We start from the raw sequence: 20,787 nt of genomic DNA on the forward strand, positions 1-20,787 counted from the left end.
GGCCTGCAGATCAGCCAGCGATGCAAGCTCTGCCCTCCCCTCCATTGTTCTCCAGTGGTGGAATGCTAAGTATGTTGAAGTGTTGAAACTAACATGTGACATCATAGTGCTGACACAGTCTGGTTTTGTGGGGTTTGTTCGTTCTTCCTCTTGCAAGGTGTGGTCAAAAACATTTCTGCAAAGCTTCAGGAATTGAATCAGGCTTAAAATATACTGTAAATAGGATACAGATTTTTTGCATATAGCCTTTGCCTTTATTTTTACCTAGAGCATAGGGGGAAATGTTTCTCACACATTGCTAAAAAAACAGCATTCACTTTTCCTTATTCAAATTTTGCAGGCTCCTCACTATAAAAGCAATTCAAGTCTTACGATCAGATCAGCAAGATTTCAGCAATAAATTCCTATTATCAGCCTCCTTTGCAAGTTCCAGGGATGAATTTAAGCTGTGTTTCACTCACAAAAAGCTCACTATACAGAAATTTTTGCCCATAATCATTCATTCTTTATTTCATTTGTGACATCAGCTCAAGCCCTTGCACATTTCTGATTAATATTGCCACTATATAAACACATTTTAGCAGCAAAGTTTCCTTAAGTTAGTTGCGGTTGTTCCTTCTAGCCAGAAAGGCTGGAGCTTCACATAAAAATTTAAATCACAGGAAAATTGTAAGGGAAGAGCAGCCAACTTCTGCTTGTGAAGAATCACTGTGTACATTCAGACCTGGGACAAGGGAACCTTTGCCCTTCCGACTGATGTTGAATTCCAACTGTCATGAGCCCCAGCAAGCATAGCCCATAGTCATGGACAGTGGGAGTTAGAATCCCAACAAATTCTCCAGGACCACAGCTTCTCTGCCCCAGCTTCAGTTATTTTCTGTGCAAATCCACTGCATAGGATCATGAGTTCCAGTTAAGAGTAGGAGCAGAGGGGGAAAGGAATAGCACTCTTCTGTATATGGCTTTTTGCAAGACTTAATTGTGGTTTTCTATACGTCAGAGTATAGGCAAGGATCTCTAGAAAAATACAATCCTGAAAAGTCAAGCCTTGAGAGAAAGATATGAGCTGTTGGTACTCCCAGTTACAGCCAATACGGTTGGTAGGTACCTTTCCCTTTTGGATTCTACAGGGAATGTACACACTCCTTAAAAAAAATACTGCAGACTATTATGGTTTATGGTTTATGCTCAGGGAACAGACACAAATCCTTGAGGGGCTCACTAAACCTTGTGCCATGTCCAAACCCATGACTATAGTTGTGTCTCTCAGCAGCAAGGACCTCTCTACGTTTCAGCAAATGCAGAACTAAGCAAGGCATACAGAGTTACACACCTACAAATTGCAAACTCTTGATTTGGATACAGGTTAGCCTCAGCAGGAACACTTCAAGTTGGCGTTACAATGGGAATCCAGACCTCAATAAATGAACAGTTAGGGCTGAGAGGATTGCACCTTCCAGTTTACCCAAGTAGAGAGTTTAAGAATACCCAAGATTTAGAGACCTCTCTCTCCACACCCCAACCTTCCTTTGGCACTTGATTAAATTTTTAGCGCTGGCATCAAGTATATCTAACAGGTGGGGGACAAAGTTGTGTAGTTTTGCGCCCCATGAGGTAGAGAAGGGAGCCCCACCATTTCAGTCTGGGAATGTGCTCTGAGCAGGAAAGGCCACGGGGGGGGGGGGAATCACTTTATTTTTTGTCACCTGCTATTTAAAAATAAAGAGTGAAAACAACAGTGATTGAGTCACACTGTGCCACAAAGAACATAGCCACAACCATTTGCAGATAGTGAGATTCAATTCCTTGGGGTGCTCATTCTAGGCACTCAAAGGCCTGGAAATCACAGGTGGGGACCTTCTGCTACCTGTGTGGAGATGGGGTAAAGCAGCTGCTTTAGCACCAAAGGTGAGATCCTCACTGATTCAGCCTACTGAAGTCTCCACCCACCCCAGACATCTCTTCCAGGACTTCCACATAGTGCAATAAAGCAGACTTGCCCCAATAGATACAAATTACAGATAATGGAGCCTCACATTTGGGGTGCTGCTAGGATACTAGGCCCCTATAGGTCCGTTTCACGATGCTCCAATTACGTAGGGATGGACAAACCAGCTAGGAGGAGGCAAAGACCCCCTCCCACCCTGGTTCAGCAATCCTACAGAGTACCATGGGATGCAACCGCTGGAAAGTAACACTACTGGCCCTAGATTTCAGAAATATCTAGGACAGAGGGAAAGGTTCCCATTTTTCAACCCAGGCCCTATTTTACTTTGAGAATACTTCCATTCCATTAGGGTGCAAAGAACTGCATCGATGGGAGAGCTGCTCCCAAACCATCTGACCCCCCCAAAGGAGACGAGTGCAGTTTTCGCCACCGAGTCGCCTGTTCATAAGCAGAGTCCGGCTGCCAGATCTGGCTCCGCTAAAGCCTCGTACAAAGTGTAGCCGATCTCTTCGATTTCCTCCGAGGCCAGGTGGCCGAGAAGGTTTATCCTGCTGTCGAAGAAGCAAGGGAGGGAACCTATCTCCAGGTACCGGACTAGCTCCTCCAGCACCTGCTGGCACCTGTCTGCTAACGCTGCCTCTGACCAATCGGTTTCAGTTTCAGTTTCACTCAGGTGTAGGATGGCGTGAGTCAAGTGGCTGCTGCCCAGCTTGCTCCAGAAGGGATGGTTTTCAAAGACGACCTTCAAGATGTTGAGGCAACCCTGCCGGACGCCATCATCTCTGGCATCAAGGTCTTTCAGCGCCGAGACCTCGGCCGCGTAAAAGCTCCGCTGCCAGAGGTTCTCCACCGGTATTACAAAGGATGGAGGAAGAAGGATTTTATCCCCCACTTCAACCATGGGGCAGAGGTTTATGTCCAGGCGGATCTGGGCGTGCTGGACTTCCAACTTAAGCTCTTTGGGATCCATCACAGGCCTGATGACACACTCCAGACTGCTGCCAATCACTGGCCAATTAACAGAGGCCACCAATGTGTTATGGAGGGTCTTGTTGATGGTGCTGGACGAGAGGTACCCACCCACCACAAACCTGTCCCACGGGCTGCTTCCGCGCGGGAAATACTCCAGGCCAGTCCGCCTTAGCATCCCGAAACAAGGGTCATTCACAACCGTTTGTTCGCCGGGGATCAGGAGCCAAAGGCTGGGTTCCAGCATCAACGGAAGCATGAAGGCCACCTCAAGGCGGTCGCTGCTGATGAGGTCGTCGCAAAGGTAGCCGCTGAGGAAGGCGTGTCCAAAGGGCAGCTCTGGGTACTTGTTCTTCAGGAACTTCTGCAGCTCCCCGCAGATGTCTCCTGCCAGCTGCTTCCCCAGAGCCTTTTCCTCCTCAGAGACTGAGACATGGTCCCTGTAGTAGGAGAGAAACTTCTCTTGGAGCGTCAGGCACAGCCGAGCCCTCGGTTCCACCAGGGGGGCCTCGGAGGGCAGGACAGCACTTTCGGGGTCTGCAAAGGAGGAGAGAACAAACATTTCAGGTGGCTGGGCTAAGAGTATTGGACAGGCTTCACCAACCTGGGGACCTCCAGAAATCCCTGGCAACAGAGGTCCCAAGATGCTTATGGCAGAGCGTCGCAATGCAAGCACCTTCCTTATATTTGGCTCAGTAAAGGTAAAGGGACCCCTGACCATTAGGTCCGGTCGTGGCCGACTCTGGGGTTGCGGCGCTCATCTCACTTTATTGGCCGAGGGAGCCAGCGTACAGCTTCCGGGTCATGTGGCCAGCATGACTAAGCCGCTTCTGGCGAACCAGAGCAGCGCACGGAAACGCCGTTTACCTTCCCGCCGGAGTGGAACCTATTTATCTACTTGCGCTTTGACGTGCTTTCAAACTGCTAGGTTGGCAGGAGCAGGGACCGAGCAACGGGAGCTCACCCTGTCATGGGGATTCGAACCGCTAACCTTCTGATCGGCAAGTCCTAGGCTCTGTGGTTTAACCCACAGCGCCACCCAGTGCAAAATGGGTGTAGGAGGCTGCTACATTCAGAGGCCTAGCCACTGTGTTCTGCGCTAGCTGTAACTTCCTGAGCAGCGTCAAGCAGACCTGCATGGAGCCCATTACAGTAATCTAGGCTGAAGGTTCACCAACGCATGGGCCACTGTGGCCAGGATCTCCCTAGCCAGGAATGGCTATAGCTGGCGCTGAAACCAAACTGGGCCTAGTTACTAACATCACTTGTGTCTCCAGGGACAATGATGAATCCAGGAGGGACCGCTGCCACCTGGACTTGCGTCACAGAGTGAGCTGGCAGTAAATCACACCATTCAAAGTTGCAGTGAACTATTAGCAGGAACACAATCTTCACAGGCTTGGCAAAGTGTCAGGACCCAGTTGCTCTCTCTTTCAGCCTAGCTGACCTTCCAGGGGTGTTGTGAAGATAAAACGGGAGATCCAGAATGCGGCAGCTAGACTGGTGACTGGGAGTGGCTGCCGAGACCACATAACACCGTTCTTGAAAGACCTACATTGGCTCCCAGTACGTTTCCGAGCACAATTCAAAGTGTTGGTGCTGACCTTTAAAGCCCTAAACGGCCTCGGCCCAGTATACCTGAAGGAGCGTCTCCACCCCCATCGTTCTGCCCAGACACTAAGGTCCAGCGCCGAGGGCCTTCTGGCGGTTCCCTCACTGTGAGAAGCCAAGTTACAGGGAACCAGGCAGAGGGCCTTCTCGGTGGTGGCGCCTGCCCTGTGGAACGCCCTCCCACCAGATGTCAAGGAAATAAACAACTATCTGACTTTTAGAAGACATCTGAAGGCTGCCCTGTTTAGGGTAGTTTTTAATGACTGATGTTTTAATGTATTTTTAATCTTCTGTTGGAAGCCGCCTAGAGCGGTTGGGGAAACCCAGCCAGATGGGCGGAATATAAATAATAAGTTATTATTATTATTGGGCATACAAGCACAGTTTGCCCTTAGGAAACAGAACCCGCCTGTAGCATGTCTCTCCTGACCTTGTGCGGTCCCACCCACGACTGGAGACAGCAGTGGCTCCTCAAGGTCTTCCTGCCGCACTTTGGGCACCGTCTTGATCAAACTCAGCTCCTGCCAACTGTCCTCCATGGACTTCTGCTTGGCTTTGATGTCATCTTCATCGTCCGGCGGGCTGGTGGCCCGGTCAATGAGCTGCATAAGAACAGACACCCACCCAAACAGTTAGCCTGAGCTCCTTTTCTTTTTTTAGGCCCAGTTCTGCTCTGCTGCAAGGACACCTGAGAGTGAATCCCAAATACAATTCCAGGCTCCAGGGCCGGCCAAACCGTCCGGCAGGGTGAGGCAACTGCTTCAGGCGGCAGGTTCAACTGGGGCAGCTGACCCCAGTGTAGATTTTTCTTTCCCTACTTGTTCTTGATGTAGATCTTCGCTCAACCCTTCTTACCTGGCAGGGAGAGGAGCACCATTTTGGGATCCATGCCAGGTGTCAAAATGTCTTGAACCGGTTGTGCCAGGGGCATACCAACTACACTGGCTCCTGGTGGAGTACAGGGTCAGGTTTAAGGTGCTGGTTTTGACCTTTAAAACCCTATGCGGCCTAGGACCCTCGTACCTATGGGACCGCCTCTCCTGGTATGCCCTGCAGAGGACCTTAAGGTCCACAAATAACATTTTAGAGGTCCCAGGTCGCAAGGGGGTTAGATTGGTCGCAACTAGGGCTAGGGCCTTTTCAGTACTGGCCCCGACTTGGTGGAACGCTCTGTCACAACAGACCAGGGCCCTGCAAGACTTGAGATCTTTCCACAGGGCCTGCAAGACAGAGCTGTTCCACCTGACCTTTGGTTTGGACTTAGTCTGACCCTTATGTTTCCCTCCCCTTATGGTCTTTATCTATGGGCTACTTTTAAAATGAGGCTGCATTTTAAATTGCATTTTAACCTGCATTTTAAATTGGGTTGGTTTTTTCCTATTATGATTTTACTGTAATTTTACTGGTGTTAGCCGCCCTGAGCCCGGCTCTGGCCGAGGAGGGCAGGGTATAAATAAAATTATTATTATTATTACTGCAAATAATTTAGAAGAATCAGGGTACAAGCCCATAACACAGATTTAACCTTTGGGCAAATTAAGGTGGACGGTGACCGAGGTCCCCCCGGCACTGCAATTTGCCGTACACCCAACCACCATGCAAGGGGGGGAAATGGGGTTTTTAAAATAAGGGGTAGTGGATCTGGGCCCAAAGAGAAAGACTAAAGAGCTTTAAACTACAGATCCACTACCCCTTCTTTAAAAACAAAAACACGCACACTTTTTTTGGCTTGGGTAGTTAATTAAATAAATACAGTGGTACCTCCAGTTGTGAACGGGATCCATTCCAGAGGTCCGGCCGCATCCTGAGGAATTCACAACCGGAGGTGCCACTCGTGCGCATGCGTGCGCTGCAGTTTATCGCTTCTGTGCATGCGCACAAGGTGAAACCCAGAAAAATACTTCTAGGTTTGCCGCATATGTATCCCGAAGGACATGTAACCGGAGGTGAACGCAACTAGAGGTACCACTGTATTATAGTATGAATTTGCAAGCAGGATTTGAACTGTGAGCAACAGAAGGAATTACAAATTATTGTTTTATTATTATTATTATGGTATAAGAAAGAGAAGATGGGGGCAAGGGGGGATTAAAAACCCCATGCAGAATGGGGTGGGAAGTCGACAAAACGAAAGAAAAAAATATTGTGTATTGGAGTGTACATGTGAATTTTTTGAAAATTTGACCAAATATTACTGAGAAAGACTCAAGACCTAGCAGTCTCCTCCCAAACAACACCCCTGATCCAGACACAGGCTATGATCCCCTTAATAAAACTAAAACGTCATAAAGATGAATTAAAAAAAAATTCCTTCCAGTAGCACCTTAAAGTTGGTCTTTAAGGTGCTACTGGAAGGATTTTTTTTTTATTTTGACTATGGCAGACCAACACGGCTACCTATCTGTCATAAAGATGGTTGCTCATATAAAAGGATGACTACCCAACAGTAATTCCTCATCACACATTTAAAGCATGTTACCAGCAGCTATGCAAAGGAAGAACAAGGCGGCCTCACCCTCTTCACAGCAAGCGTCGCGATCGCCAGCACAGCCGCTCCGCTGACGCCCAGGACCAACCTGGCATTGGCCAACAGGAAGTCCACCACGCTGCCCAGGTTGCTCTCGTCTCGCCTCTTCCCCTGCTTGTGGCCGTAGTCCGCCATTGTTAACCTTCTTGGAGGGAAAGAAATCAAGTTTGAGAGGTTTCGGTAATAAGCTTCCCTCTTCAACCTGCAGAACTGACACTCCTAACTAGGCACCGCATACCCTATTGGCCCGGATATAAGCCGCACCTTTCTTTTTTTTCCAAATTCCGACTGTGAAAATTTAAAGGGCAGCTTAAATTCACAACCTTACAAAAATGGGGTTTTTACGATATCGCTCCCGTCCCATCCGCAGCGCCCCCAAAGCTGGGTAGGAAAGAACGCAGGGGAGGGGGAGAGAGCTTTCTTAATTTATTTTATTTTCTCTTTCTTTTCTCTTTTGTTGTTGTTAATAATAATAATAATTTATTATTTGTACCCCGCCCATCTGGCTGGGTTTCCCCAGCCACTCTGGGCAGCTTCCAACAGATTAAAAATACAATGTTGTTTTGTTTTTCGTTTTTATGTATTGTATTTATTTCATCGTAGGTTGAAAAGTTACAGTAAATAGCATTTATAAAAAGGGGGAAAGAACGGTCTTGTTAAGAAAGGGGGCTGCTACTCATTCTTAGGTGTTGGTGTCGGGCAGGTTTAGCTGCAGGGTGTCGCGTTGCTGAACCCTACAAAACCTCAGTGGCTCGCTAGCTCTGACACTGCCAACTTCTTCCTCTGCTCCTCGCCCAAAAACACTCCTCTGGCATTCATCATGAGTCACAACTCCCAACATACGACTTAACAGCCACAGCATTGCCATGGGAACAAAAAGCAAACAACATACTCAGACTGGAGGGTCACTGCGTTCTACTCTGCTTTCATCTCCTACACAGTTTCTAGGGCTTTACGCTCTGAAACGGTCAATAAACTGGTTTAACAATTAATAATATTTTAAAAAACACTTTTCTGGACCATTTTTACCGCTTGACTGCAGGCGTATTGACCTACAAGTAGCTCCCATTGAATTTGGAGGAGGTTAAAAGGTAAAGGGACCCCTGACCATTAGGTCCAGTCGCGGACGACTCTGGGGTTGCAGCGCTCATCTCGTTTTTATTGGCCGAAGGAGCCAGCGTACAGCTTCCGGGTCATGTGGCCAGCATGACTAAGCTGCCTCTGGCAAACCAGAGCAGCGCACAGAAACACCGTTTACCTTCCCGCTGGAGTGGTACCTATTTATCTACTTGCACTTTGGCATGCTTTCGAACTGCTAGGTGGGCAGGAGCTGGGAACAAGCAACGGGAGCTCGCCCCATCGCGGGGATTCAAACCAGCAACCTTCTGGTCGACACGTCCTAGGCTCTGTGATTTAACCCACAGCGCCACCCACGTCCCAGGTTACTTGGTACCAAATGTGTGTGTGGCGGAATGGCTAACCACCCAACTTGGGGGCTGGTCCACCCAGACCCCAAGCTGATTTTGCTAGACGGCTTCAGAACCACCTGAAATTTGGGCAGCAAATGACTTCAAAATAATAGCTGGGACAGCTCAGCTGGTAGAGAATGAAACTCTTGGAGAAGAGGAGGTTAAGGGGTGATATGATAGCCATGTTCAAATATATAAAAGGATGTCACATAGAGGAGGGAGAAAGGTTGTTTTCTGCTGCTCCAGAGAAGCGGACACGGAGCAATGGATCCAAACTACAAGAAAGAAGATTCCACCTAAACATTAGGAAGAACTTCCTGACAGTTGAATTCCTGTTCAACAGCGGAATTTGCTGCCAAGGAGTGTGGTGGAGTCTCCTACTTTGGAGGTCTTTAAGCAGAGGCTTGACAACCATATGCCAGGAGTGCTCTGATGGTGTTTCCTGCTTGGCAGGGGGTTGGACTTGATGGCCCTTGTGGTCTCTTCCAACTCTATGATTCTATGATTCTTAACTCTCAGGCGCCAGGCAAAAACATTCCTCTATAACCAGGCCTCTGGCCACTAAATAAACAGTTAAAGTAGGAAGGGTGCTGTTATGATAATTTTATTATATTCTGCAGCCTTTTAAATGTGTTTGTGAAAGGGGGGTATTGTTTTGTTGCTTCTGTTTAAACTATTCATTTGTGTTTTTACCATGTGAAATGCCCTGAGATCTTTCGATGAAGGATGATATATAAATCTAATAAATAATAATAATAGTCCATTTTTATGCTTTTTTATTATTATTATTTATTATGCTCCTTAAAATGTGCTCCTAATGTTGTACAGTGGTACCTCGGGTTACATACGCTTCAGGTTACAGACTCTGCTAGCCCAGAAATAGCGCTTCAGGTTAAGAACTTTGCTTCAGGATGAGAACAGAAGTCGTGCTCCGGCGGTGCGGCAGCAGCAGGAGGCCCCATTAGCTAAAGTGGTGATTCAGGTTAAGAACAGTTTCAGGTTAAGAACGGACCTCCAGAACGAACTAAGTACTTAACCCGAGGTACCACTGTACACTGCACTGGGATCTTTTCATAAAGGGCAGTGTGTGTGTGTGTGTGTGTGTGTGTGTGTGTGTGTGTGTGTGTTCGCTTTCTCTTGAGTGTGTTCCATTTGTAAACTGAGTCCTCCACTGCTATGGGAAAGCACGCCTTGGTTTAAGAACACTTTGGTTTAAGAACAGGCTTCCAGAATGGATTAAGTTCGTAAAACAAGGTACCACTGTATATATAATATTAGCAGGGGCGTGGCCTTATTTTGCCACCCCTGACACATGAAGCTACTGAAAATCCACCGGGGGAAAACCTACTCAGCCACACTGCCAAACAAACACTTCCAAGGACAACTCATTGCCTGGTTTGAGAATAATAATAATAATAATAATAATAATAATAATTCCCCAGGGCTACAGAGGAGTCAGATTTCCGGCTGCTATTTTGAAGACGTGTAACAATATCTTCCTGCAGTTTCCCTTCTCCCAGGACAGTCTTTTCTATTCTGGGCATCAGAGTCCAAAAGTGGTTGCAAGGGAACGCATCTAACCAGTCCCAGACACACAGGCAGGATATGATCAGAGGCAGAGCTCAGCTTCCTAGATTTGTCCCAGACCTTTTCAGCAGTTGTGCTGCCATGAGAAGAGGGGATTTCTAAGCATGTGCAGAGTGCCTTTTCTTTTTCACTGAACCACATGGGGTGGGGGTGGCCAGGATCAGTAGTAGAGCACAGGTGCTTTGAATGCAGAAGGTCCCAGATTCGTTCCTCAGCAACTCCACGTAGGGCCAAACAGTGAGGTCTACAGTACAGAACCTTGGTTCTCAAACTTAATCCGTTCCAGAAGTCCGTTCCAAAACCAAAGTGTTCCAAAATCAAGGCACGCTTTCCCATAGAAAGTCATGTAAAACAGATGAATCCGTTCCAGACTTTTAAATACAACCACGAAAACAGCAGTTTAACATGAATTTTACTATCTAACGAGACAATCGGTCCATAAAATGAAAGCAACAATGTACTGCAGTCACATAATCAACCAATCACAGTCACACACACACACACACACACACACACACGAGCCTCAAAAACAAAAACAAAATAAATAGCAAAAAGACCTCAGAGTAACACTCAAATCGGAAGCATAGCACTCCAATCATCAGTGTAACATTCAAAACGGAGGACGTTCGGCTTCTGAAAAAAGTTCACAAACCAGAAAACTTACTTCCGGGTTTGCAGTGTTTGGGTTCCAAGTTGAGTACCAAGGTGTTTGAGAACCAAGATACCACCGTAGTTGGAAAGGTTGCAGCTATCTGGCCTTCAGACTATACTCCCTCTCCCTAGGCTACGGCTGCCATACGTCCGGGATTCATTTGTTGTGAATAACGTCCGGGCGGAATTTCAAAAAATCAGTAAAATGTCTGGAAATGCCTGGGCGAATGGCAACCCATGTTGGAAGTGTTGATTTTTTGATGAATTTCCTTAAAAATACAGTGGTGCCTCGCAAGACGAAAAGAATCCGTTCTGTGATTCTCTTCGTCTAGCGGTTTTTTCGTCTTGCGAAGCAAGCCCATTGAAGGATTAGCGGATTAGCGCTATTAGCGGCTTTTAGCGGCTTATCTGCTGATCGGATCAGTTGATAAGCGGCTTAGCGGCTTAGAAAAAGGGGGGAGGGGGAAAAAAGCAGGAACTCACAAGACATTGTTGTCTTGCGAAGCAAGCCCATAGGAAATTCGCTTTGCGAAGCACCTCCAAAACGGAAAACTCTTTCGTCTAGCGAGTTTTCCGTCTTGCGAGGCATTCGTCTTGCGGGGCACCACTGTAGCTGGAAAAGTCAGCTGTTTGAGATTTTGCAAAAGGAAGCTAAACAGCTTTGCCACCCTCCCCCACCCCCACCAAAAACCCAAACAGCTCAAGAACTTTTGTGTCTGGATTCTCACTTTTTGAAATATGGCAACCCTACACCTAGGCTGCATGAGGACTGAACGCAGGAACATTTGCCTGAAAAATGGGTGCTGCCGAGATGTGATCTACATACACTTGCATATGATCCAGAAGCTGCAGAGAGTACAGAATGCTGCAGCACGATTGCTGACAGGAATGAGGCCATGTCAGCACGCAACACCTGTGCTCAGAGATCTGCACTCGTTGCCAATTTGCTGCAGAGCAAAGTTCAGGGTATTACTATTCATATATAAAGTCCCTAACAACTTGAGACCAGTTTACCTGCAATATCGCCTTACTGCAATCTGCCCACTGTTAAAAGCAGGCTTTCTCAAACCTCGGCCCTCCAGATGTTTTGAGACTACAATTCCCATCATCCCTGACCACTAGTCCTACTAGCCAGGGATCATGGGAGTTGTAGGCCAAGGTTGAGGAAGCCTGGTTAACAGGGTGCCGGTAGGACTCCCTGCCTATTGACAATAAGCCCTCGCCGTACTGTGGCGCTTGCTAAAAACATTAGCAGTGTAGAATGTTGGTGCATGTCTTAATTCTGCTTTTAGTTTAGCGATGATTATTTAAAGAGTTGTCTTTGTGTGTTTTTACCAATAATTTTATCATTTTATTCTCTTTGCAAATGGCTTCAAGGTTTTTCTTAACAAACAACGAAATAGGCAGAGTTTAAGGAGGACTGGAAAATGTTTGTGAACTATTTAAAAACTTATTGCAAATATGTTAAAATGCAAGTAGCTTTAGAGTAAGAATAGCAGTAAAAATTATCTGAAAACAGCGTGGAGAAGATAAGGTATATTATACCTACAATACACACACTAATAATATAATATAATATAATATAATATAATATAATATAATATAATATAATATAATATAATATAATATAATATAATATACATTATATAAAGAAAAAATTGAAAATTTACAAAATTTACAAAATAAAAACAAAAACAAAATGCTCACTTAGATGCATAGATAGATGCCTCTGGGTATTATATTAAGATGGCGGGTGGATGTGGTCTCAACGGCACAAAAGTTTAAATAAAGGTCTCAAAATCGGGGGTCTGATGCAAGAGACCCAGGCCTCAGGCATCCAGCTACTCCTGCCCCCCAACCCCTATGGTAGAAATGCAGAAATAGCCCCACCCAACCAGCAATAGAGCAAGACGCCTTCATCTTCCCCAGCTGCAACAAAACATGTCTCTACTGCATCAGTCTCTACAGCCACGGCTCTCCACTGGTTTGCCTTCACCCACAATGGCGCACTTCTCCATCGTCTCCCGAGACAGACAGATGCCAACCGGACAACCGACCCCTGGGGAGAAACCGCACACCAAACACTTAAACCACATCCCCACCTCAGAATCCTGGGAGCTGTAGTAGGCCCCTCACTAAGCTGCAACCCCAGCATCACTAACAAACTACAGTTCCCAGGATTCTCTGGTGCTTTAAATGTATGGTGTGTACAAGCTTACCACTGATCAACCCGCTTGTGGGTCAACAGCAGCAGCCAAGGGCAAGGTGGTCGTAATCAACCCGTAGCCAAACTACAACGGGCTCGTTGTGTTGGTCTAAAGAGAGACTGGAAACTTGTGACCTTCTGGACTCCAGCTGCCGCCATCCCTGACCACTGGGCTACGCTGCCTCCGTCTGATAGGAGCTGGGACTTCATAAACGTCCAGAGGACCTCAGATTCCTATCCCTGGTCTACAGAGACACAGTCCTGTGGCATCTGGAGGGATGCCGTATCTGCTTCACTATTTAAAAAGTGCCACAGGATCGTGCTGCGGGGTTGGACTAGATGACCCTCGGGTCCCTTCCAACTCCATTACCGTACTGATTCATCCCTTTCTCCTTAATTAAGGCCTTCTCTTCTAACCATTCAGAGAGGGGATCTAAAGGTCCTCTAAATCCATTTTTTTTTGGGGGGGAAAGGGTCGTTTCCCGATCTTACTACAAGAAACGTATTAAGCGTTCACGGTGCTGCTGCTACGGGGCTCCGAATTATTTAAATAACTAAGGCGGTTCGCCACCTCCCCTGAAAGCTGAATACCCGCCCCTCTTAGAGGTTAAAAATGAAGCAAAATTCCCCCCTCCCCCTAAAACGTAACAAAAATAAGATTCCTTCGTTCTTCCGGCGGTTCCACCTTTGGAACCGAGGCTGCTCCGTGGAGGTTAGTAGCTCAGTTACAACTTACCTGCCCCTGCCCCTGGAAGCGGACCCGGGGAAGCGGGGGGAGCGGAGAGGTCGCTGCTGCTGTAGCAGCGGGCACCCAGCACCCCGACGCCACCGCGCAGGAAACGCTCAGCACCAGCAATGGAACGTCGGACCGAAGCCGAACGCCAAGCGACCAATGGCAGCGCGCGGCTCGCCTCTCAACGTTCCGACATGGAACGCCGAGTATCTTTTTCGGCTTCCTGTCTTCTTTGAGGCTGCGTAGGTGCCGCGAGGCTCCTCCTCCTCCTCCGCCTTAAAGAGACAGCGTCACTTTCGTCCTTTCTCTCCGTTCCGCCTCTTCCAATCTGTCCAATGTGCGCATACCAGCATAGGAAAGTGCTTTCAGCCAAGTCAGACCAATCCATCTGGCCCAGTATTGTCTACACGGACTGGCAGCAGCTCCCCGGGTTTTCAAGAGTGCGCAGCGGGGGGCGTCTCTCCCCCATACTGCCTGGAGATGCCAGTGGTGCAAAGTACCACAAACAAGGAAAAAAGCAAATTCGTGGCGCCGTGTCATGATGTGGATTTGAATTTATTTTTATTTATTTATTTATTTATTTATTTTTATTACGGTCACAAACCAGTTCTGGTTCACTTACAATACTGTACAGTACAGTATCAGGAAAATCATAAAACACAACAAGAATACATTGAATTGCCATTGGGTATAACGGTGGGCGAGCCATGATGGGCCCGTGTCCAGAGTCCTTGCAAACACCTAGGCACGCTCCAGCAAAGTCATGTGCTTGTTACTTCGAATTAATTAATGCGGAGTACAAAAAAGTGGAGTTTGTGGTGGGTGGTGGAATATGAGCCATTTATACGTCCTCCTTTCTCCTAGTCCGTACTCACCTGACGTGGTTACCGACATGTAGAGGACCGTAGAGGTTTTCTCCCTCTCTGACTTTTTTTTCTTCAGAATTTCAGGAAAACCCTCCGGACGCTTAAACCGTGACAGCGCCCTTGAGGGTTTACAGAACGGGATTGCGGCTAACTGTAGCCAGCTATACTAGAGTGTTTAAAAAAACACACCATACGTTTAAAGAGCTCTCGAAGCACTTTGACATCGTGGGGAATCCTGCAGCGTGTTAAGGATGCTGGGAACCAGTGGCGTAGTGTGGGTTGTCAGCACCCGGGGCAAGGCAAGTAATTTGCGTCCCCTAACCCATGGATTTGCGCCCCCTAACCCGTGGATTTGCGCCCCCCAGTGGCGTAGCGTGGGTTGTCAGCACCCGGGGCAAGTAATTTGCGCCCCCTAACCCGTGGATTTGCGCCCCCTAACCCCCAGATGTTGCGCCCGGTGCGGCCGGCCTCCCCTGCACCCCCCACGCTACGCCACTGGCGCCCCCTAACCCTAACCCCCAGATGTTGCGCCCGGTGCGGCCGGCCCCCCCTGCACCCCCCACGCTACGCCACTGCTGGGAACTGTAGATCAGCACCCTCAAACTACAATTCCCAGGGTTTATATGGAGAGTTGCGGGGGGGGAGGAGTCGGGGCTGCTTGAAGTGGAACGAGAGTGCGTCAAATGCATGGTGCGGATGTGACCCAAGCGCAGCCGTATGAATGCACCCCCCTCCCTAATGCGCGCCCGGCAGCGAAGGAGTTAAAAGGGGCGAGGCCCTCCTCCAGCTCGCAAAAGGCCACGCCCCTCCTTTTTTTGCCACTGCCCCTCCCCTCTTTCTAAAAAAAAAAAATTGTTCCCCCTCCCTGTTTAGGGCTGTGTCACCGAGGGAGAGCAGAAGCCGCTGAGTTGGGGAGTTAGAGACTAGCAAAGCGTAGCTACTGTTGCTGCTCCTCTCCCTCCTCTTCCCGCCCCCCGTGGAAAGGAGCCATGGCTGCCACCGGTGTGCTCCCCTTCATCCGGGGGGTCGATCTCAGCGGGAACGACTTCAAGGTAAGTCCTGGGCCCCGAGAGGAAGAGAGGATCGCCTGCCTTCCGTGGCCGGCGGGGAGAGCCGGAAGGCAGGCAGGCAAGCAAGGAGGGAGGGAGGCCGGCCTGGCCTGGCGGGGCTGCGGCTAATTTTAGACTTTCGCTCATCCCACCCTCCTGGCCGGGGCGTGGAAGCCTGAAACAATGCCTGTTACTGTCTAAGGCCCTAGTCCTCAGTACGTGGGGTGGGGCGGGGGGCGACGAGCTCTCGCCGGCTCAGCTTCCTGAGTCACACAGAGTTCTTCGTCGTCGTAACGTTCTAGAAGAGACTGTGCTATTATTGGACATTCGTGATGCAGATGATGATGATAATGATTCTGATGATAATAATAATGCTGATGATGATGATAATAATGACAATAATAGTAATAATAATAATAATATCCTAAACGGCCTCTGTCCTTCCTGTAGCACCTTAAAGACCAACTAAGAACTAACTTAGTTGGTCTTTAAGGTGCTACAGGAAGGAATTTTTTTATTTTGACTATGGCAGACAAACACGGCTACCTATCTGTAACTGGCCTCTGTCCTGTATACCTGAAGGAGCGTCTCCGCCCCCATTGTTCAGCCCGGACACTAAGATCCAGCACAGTTCCCTCGCTGCGAGAAGTGAGGTTACAGGGAACCAGGCAGAGGGCCTTCTCGGTAGTGGCACCCACCCTGTGAAACACCCTCCCTTCAGATGTGAAGGAAATAAGCAGCTATCTTCTCTTTAAAACACATCTGAAGGCAACCCTGTTTAGGGAAGCTTTTAATATTTAATGCTGTATTGTTTTTAACACTCGATTGGAAGCCCCCCAGAGTGCCTGGGAAAACTCAGCCAGATGGGCAGGGTATAAATAATAAATTTTTATTTATTTATTTATTTATACCCCGCCCATCTGGCTGGGTTTCCCCAGCCACACTGGGCGGCTTCCAGCAAAATATTAAATACAATAATTCATCAGATATTAAAAGCTTCCCTAAACAGGGCTGCCTTCAGATGTCTTCTAAAAGTCAGATACAGTGGACGCTCGGGTTACGAACGTGATCCGTGCAGGATGCACGTTCGCAATCTGCAGCGGTGCATCTGTGCACGCGTGGGTTGCACTTTGGCGCTTCTGCGCATGCGCAAAGTGTGATTTAGCGCTTCTGTGCATGTGCGACTGCCGAAACCCGGAAGTAACCCGTTCCGGGTTTTGGCAGGTCCGTAACCCGAAAAAACGCAACCTGAAGCGTCTGTAACCCGAGGTATGACTGTACAGTAGTTATTTCCTTGACATCTGGTGGGAGGGTGTTCCACAGGGCAGGCGCCACCACCGAGAAGGCCCTCTGCCTGGTTCCCTGTAACCTCACTTCTCACAGGGAGGGAACCGCCAGAAGGCCCTTGGAGCTGGACCTCGGTGTCTGGGCTGAACGATGGGGGTGGAGACGCTCCTTCAGGTATACTGCATTTATAGCCCATCTTTTTCTCCCAAGGTGGCATAGATGGCTCGCTCTCACCCTGCCACACAAACACACTCCCCACAAACCCCCAGGGAGGAAGGCTAGTCTGAGAGGCAGCGACTGATCGCCCCAGTGAGAGCTTCATGGCCGAAGGGAATATTTGAACCCTGCTCTCTCCCAGGTTTGACGCTCGATAATGCTGGTTTGTACGCAAACGCACACACAAAACGCCCAGATTATAAGAAAATGTGGGGGGGGGGGGAGAGAACAGGTCTCAATGAAATCCATAAACTCCCTCCACCCAGTTTTTAGGTGAATCATTATTAGATTATTAAATTTATATACCGCCCCGTACCCGCAGGTCTCAGGGCGGTTAACATGATAAAATCATGTCCCCACCCTCCCCAGTCACCTGCAAACAGGGGAAGAGAAAAGCGGTTTGAGCCCACTTTGGGCTGGCCTTTCCCTGGAGCTTTGCAAAGCCAGAAAATGATCATAACAGTTGGAAGGGACCCCGAGGGTCATCCAGTCTAACCCCCTGGAATGCAGGAATCTCAACTAAAGCACCCACCTCAAAACCCCCTTTTCCATGGGTACGTCTTTCGCCACATCTCTCTGCTTGTGTGTGTTGCATAGTGGAAATGTGGCTGATTTTCTGTCAATAGGGTCTCCAGACCTCCAGATATGGCCTGAAGTCTCCACGACTGCCTGGTCCCCTACAGGTGTCAAAGGGAGGGCAAGAGTACCTTTAATTAATAAATAATAATAATAATAATAATAATAATATAGTAAGAAGTCTGTGCATACATTTTACAAGCTTCAGCGCAGCAGGAGGAGGCTGCAAATGATAGCACAGCCACTCAGTAGTAGTAGTAATAATAATAATAATAATAATAATAATAATAATAATAATAATAATAATAATAATTTATTTATACCCCGCCCATCTGGCTGGGTTTCCCCAGCCACTCTGGGCGGCTTCCAACAAAACACTAAAATACAATAACCTGTTAAACATTAAAAGCTTCCCTAAACAGGGCTGCCTTCAGATGTCTTCTGAATGTCAGGAAATTGTATATCTCTTTGACATCTGTTGGGAGGGCGTACCACAGGGCTGGTGCCACTACCGTGAAGGCCCTCTGCCTGGTTCTCTGTAACCTCACTTCTCGCAGCGAGGGAACCGCCAGAAGGCCCTCGGCGCTGGACCTCAGCATCCGGGCAGAACGATGGGGGTGGAGACGCTCCTTCAGGTATACTGGGCCGAGGCCGTTTAGGGCTTTAAAGGCCAGCAGCAACACTTTGAATTGTGCTCGGAAACGTACTGGGAGCCAGTGTTATATGGTCTCGGCGGCCGCTCCCATTCACCAGTCTAGCTGCCACATTCTGGATTAGTTATAGTGGGGGTGGGGGTGGGGTCTGCGCATTTCTGTTCCCCTCTCCCAATTAACCTCCGTCTCCAAGGTCCACCTCTTGGTCTCAGGTTGGGGCTCTGAAATCTCAGGGTCTGCGATGCTCCCAGCGTGGCAACCCCACTCCTACAGCCAGTGTCAAAAATGCACCAGGCACGTTTTGCAACTGGCGCAGGTCCACTTGCAGTCGTGTGGGGGATCGCCAGGTGGGCAACTGGGGAAAGCAAAATGTCAGAAGTATTTTCCCTGCAGCTTGAATTTGATTTATTCTGAATTGTGTTATTTGAGGTTTTAATACGTTGTCAGCTGCTTTGAGGGTTGTTCTTTGCAGCGGAAAGCGACATAGAAATGAATAATAATAAATTCCACTGGAAAAAAGCGCCGAGACATTTCATTGCAGCAACCATAGCCTAGGTTTAAGGTGCCATTTGGCGATTAGATTATATATCTGAGTTTCTAACATTGCCTACAAGTCGCCTCTTTGCAAAACTTGCCTCCTTGCTTAATTTTTGCACAACGCTGACTAGCAAACAGTTGCCTCTTCTAATGAATTTTTGATTTTAAAAAGAGAATCCGGGCTCCTCTTTATTAGACGTAGCGATGTCATATTGCTGTCGGTGCACCTAGCGCTTTATGACAACATAGGAAAACCTTGATTTTAAAAAGAGAATCCGGGCTCCTCTTTATTAGACGTAGCGATGTCATATTGCTGTCGGTGCACCTAGCGCTTTATGACAACATAGGAAAACCTGGGCTGGATCGGAACCCTCTGCTGAATGTGGGATCTGCAGTGCTGAAATACTGTACTTTTCAGTGTATAAGATGAGGGGGGTTTTATTTTAAAAATCATGTTTAAAATTGGGGGTCGTCTTATACGCAGATAGTGGCTGGGGAGACGTGGGATTGGTTCCGGCTGCAAGCTGGAAATGGTCAGCCGCTATTGGGCGTGTTATTGGTGGCTGTGTCAAGTGCTGGTGTTGATTGGCTGTTGCTGCGATAATTGGTCGGGTGATAGACAGACGATAAGTGGTTTTTGCGACGCCTGCGAGTGGCAGCATAGGTCAGTCTGGTGAGCAATTTTCGGCAATCCCCACTGAAAAAAGCTCACCAACTCTGGGCAGTCTCCCCCCATTTTCTTAAATTGGAGTCCCCAAAATAGGGGACGTCTTATACAAGGGGGTGTCTTATACACTGAAAAATACGGTACTTCTTCTGCGGTACTTTGCACCTGTGAATTGCACCAGTGTCAGAGCACCCTAGGAAACACCTGGGCAAGAGGTCTAGTTGTTCCTTCATATCCCAGATGCTACTGGAAGCCTGTGGCCAAAACCTGCAATTTACTTATGCGTTCCCATCCTTTTTTAAGGTTGCATGTTCATCGCTTTGATTTCTTCCCATTGGATAACTCAGTGACTCATACCTGTAAATATCAACTGAATCAATAGATGGCCCACGGTTCTGAGGCAGTGTGTCAAGGCAGGCTTGATCTGTGATGGTTCATCAGTGCAAACAAGTAATTGCTTGAGCATTTGAAGAGGCTCTCATTGCAAGCCATCCAGCCATTTTCTGTCTGCTTTGACCAGTGGCAGCTCTCCAAGTTGTTGAGCAGAGAGAGGACCTTCTCCTTGCCGTGCTATCTGAAGCCCATAATAATAACAACAATAAAAAATACAATATATTATATTATATTATATTATATTATATTATATTATATTATATTATATTATATTATATTATATTATATTATATTATATTATATTATATTATTATATTATATTATTACAGTGGTACCTCTGGTTGCGAACGGGATCTGTTCCATAGGCCCATTCACAACATGAAAAGAGCGCAACCTGAAGCGCCGTATCTACACAGGTGCGCGGTGTGATTTGGCACTTCTGTGCATGCGCAAGCAGCGAAACCCAGAAGTTTCGGTACTTCCGGGTCACCATGGAACATAACCTGAAAGAACATAACATGAAGCAAACATAACATGAAGTATGACTGTATATATTATATTATATTATATTATATTATATTATATTATATTATATTATACATGCATACCCCGCCCATCTAGCTGGGTTTCCCCAGCCATTCTGGGCGGCTTCCAACAAAAGATTTAAAATACATTAAAACATACATCGGCTCCCAGTACGTTTCTGAGCACAATTCAAAGTGCTGACCTTGAAAGCCCTAAACGGCCTCGGCCCAGTATACCTGAAGGAGCGTCTCCACCCCCATCCTTCAGCCCAGACTCTAAGGTCCAGCGCCAAGGGCCTTCTGGCAGTTCCCTCCCTG

The 20,787-nt window shown here is 47.7% G+C and overlaps 2 protein-coding genes across 4 annotated transcripts in view; one reads left to right on the top strand and one right to left on the bottom strand.

Annotated features, from left to right (window-relative positions):
• Positions 1 to 482: 482 nt before the first annotated feature.
• On the bottom strand, positions 483 to 15,283 carry MIEF2 (mitochondrial elongation factor 2). Of its 3 annotated transcripts, XM_082199804.1 has the most exons (5): positions 15,141 to 15,283; positions 14,762 to 14,819; positions 7,044 to 7,197; positions 4,959 to 5,130; positions 483 to 3,454 (listed from the first exon to the last, which is right to left on the bottom strand). In XM_082199804.1, the coding sequence occupies exons 3-5, from the start codon at positions 7,188 to 7,190 to the stop codon at positions 2,391 to 2,393; spliced, it is 1,383 nt and encodes a 460-aa protein (XP_082055930.1). In that variant the 5' UTR covers positions 7,191 to 7,197; positions 14,762 to 14,819; positions 15,141 to 15,283; the 3' UTR covers positions 483 to 2,390. The 3 variants fall into 3 exon arrangements, with proteins under 3 accessions (XP_082055930.1, XP_082055931.1, XP_082055929.1); XM_082199805.1 differs by lacking the exons at positions 14,762 to 14,819; positions 15,141 to 15,283 and adding an exon at positions 14,577 to 14,596; XM_082199803.1 differs by lacking the exons at positions 14,762 to 14,819; positions 15,141 to 15,283 and adding an exon at positions 13,705 to 13,914.
• A 127-nt stretch (positions 15,284 to 15,410) lies between these two features.
• The window catches only part of FLII (FLII actin remodeling protein), a 57,381-nt gene continuing 52,004 nt past the window's right edge, over positions 15,411 to 20,787 (top strand). Inside the window, exon 1 of the mRNA XM_082199621.1 lies at positions 15,411 to 15,619. Coding sequence (XP_082055747.1) covers positions 15,557 to 15,619 — 63 coding nt within the window. The 5' untranslated portion in view covers positions 15,411 to 15,556. The remainder of the gene's footprint in view (positions 15,620 to 20,787) is intronic.

Source organism: Podarcis vaucheri, assembly GCF_965113315.1.
Source record: "Podarcis vaucheri genome assembly, chromosome: 14".
Lineage (NCBI taxonomy): Eukaryota > Metazoa > Chordata > Lepidosauria > Squamata > Lacertidae > Podarcis > Podarcis vaucheri.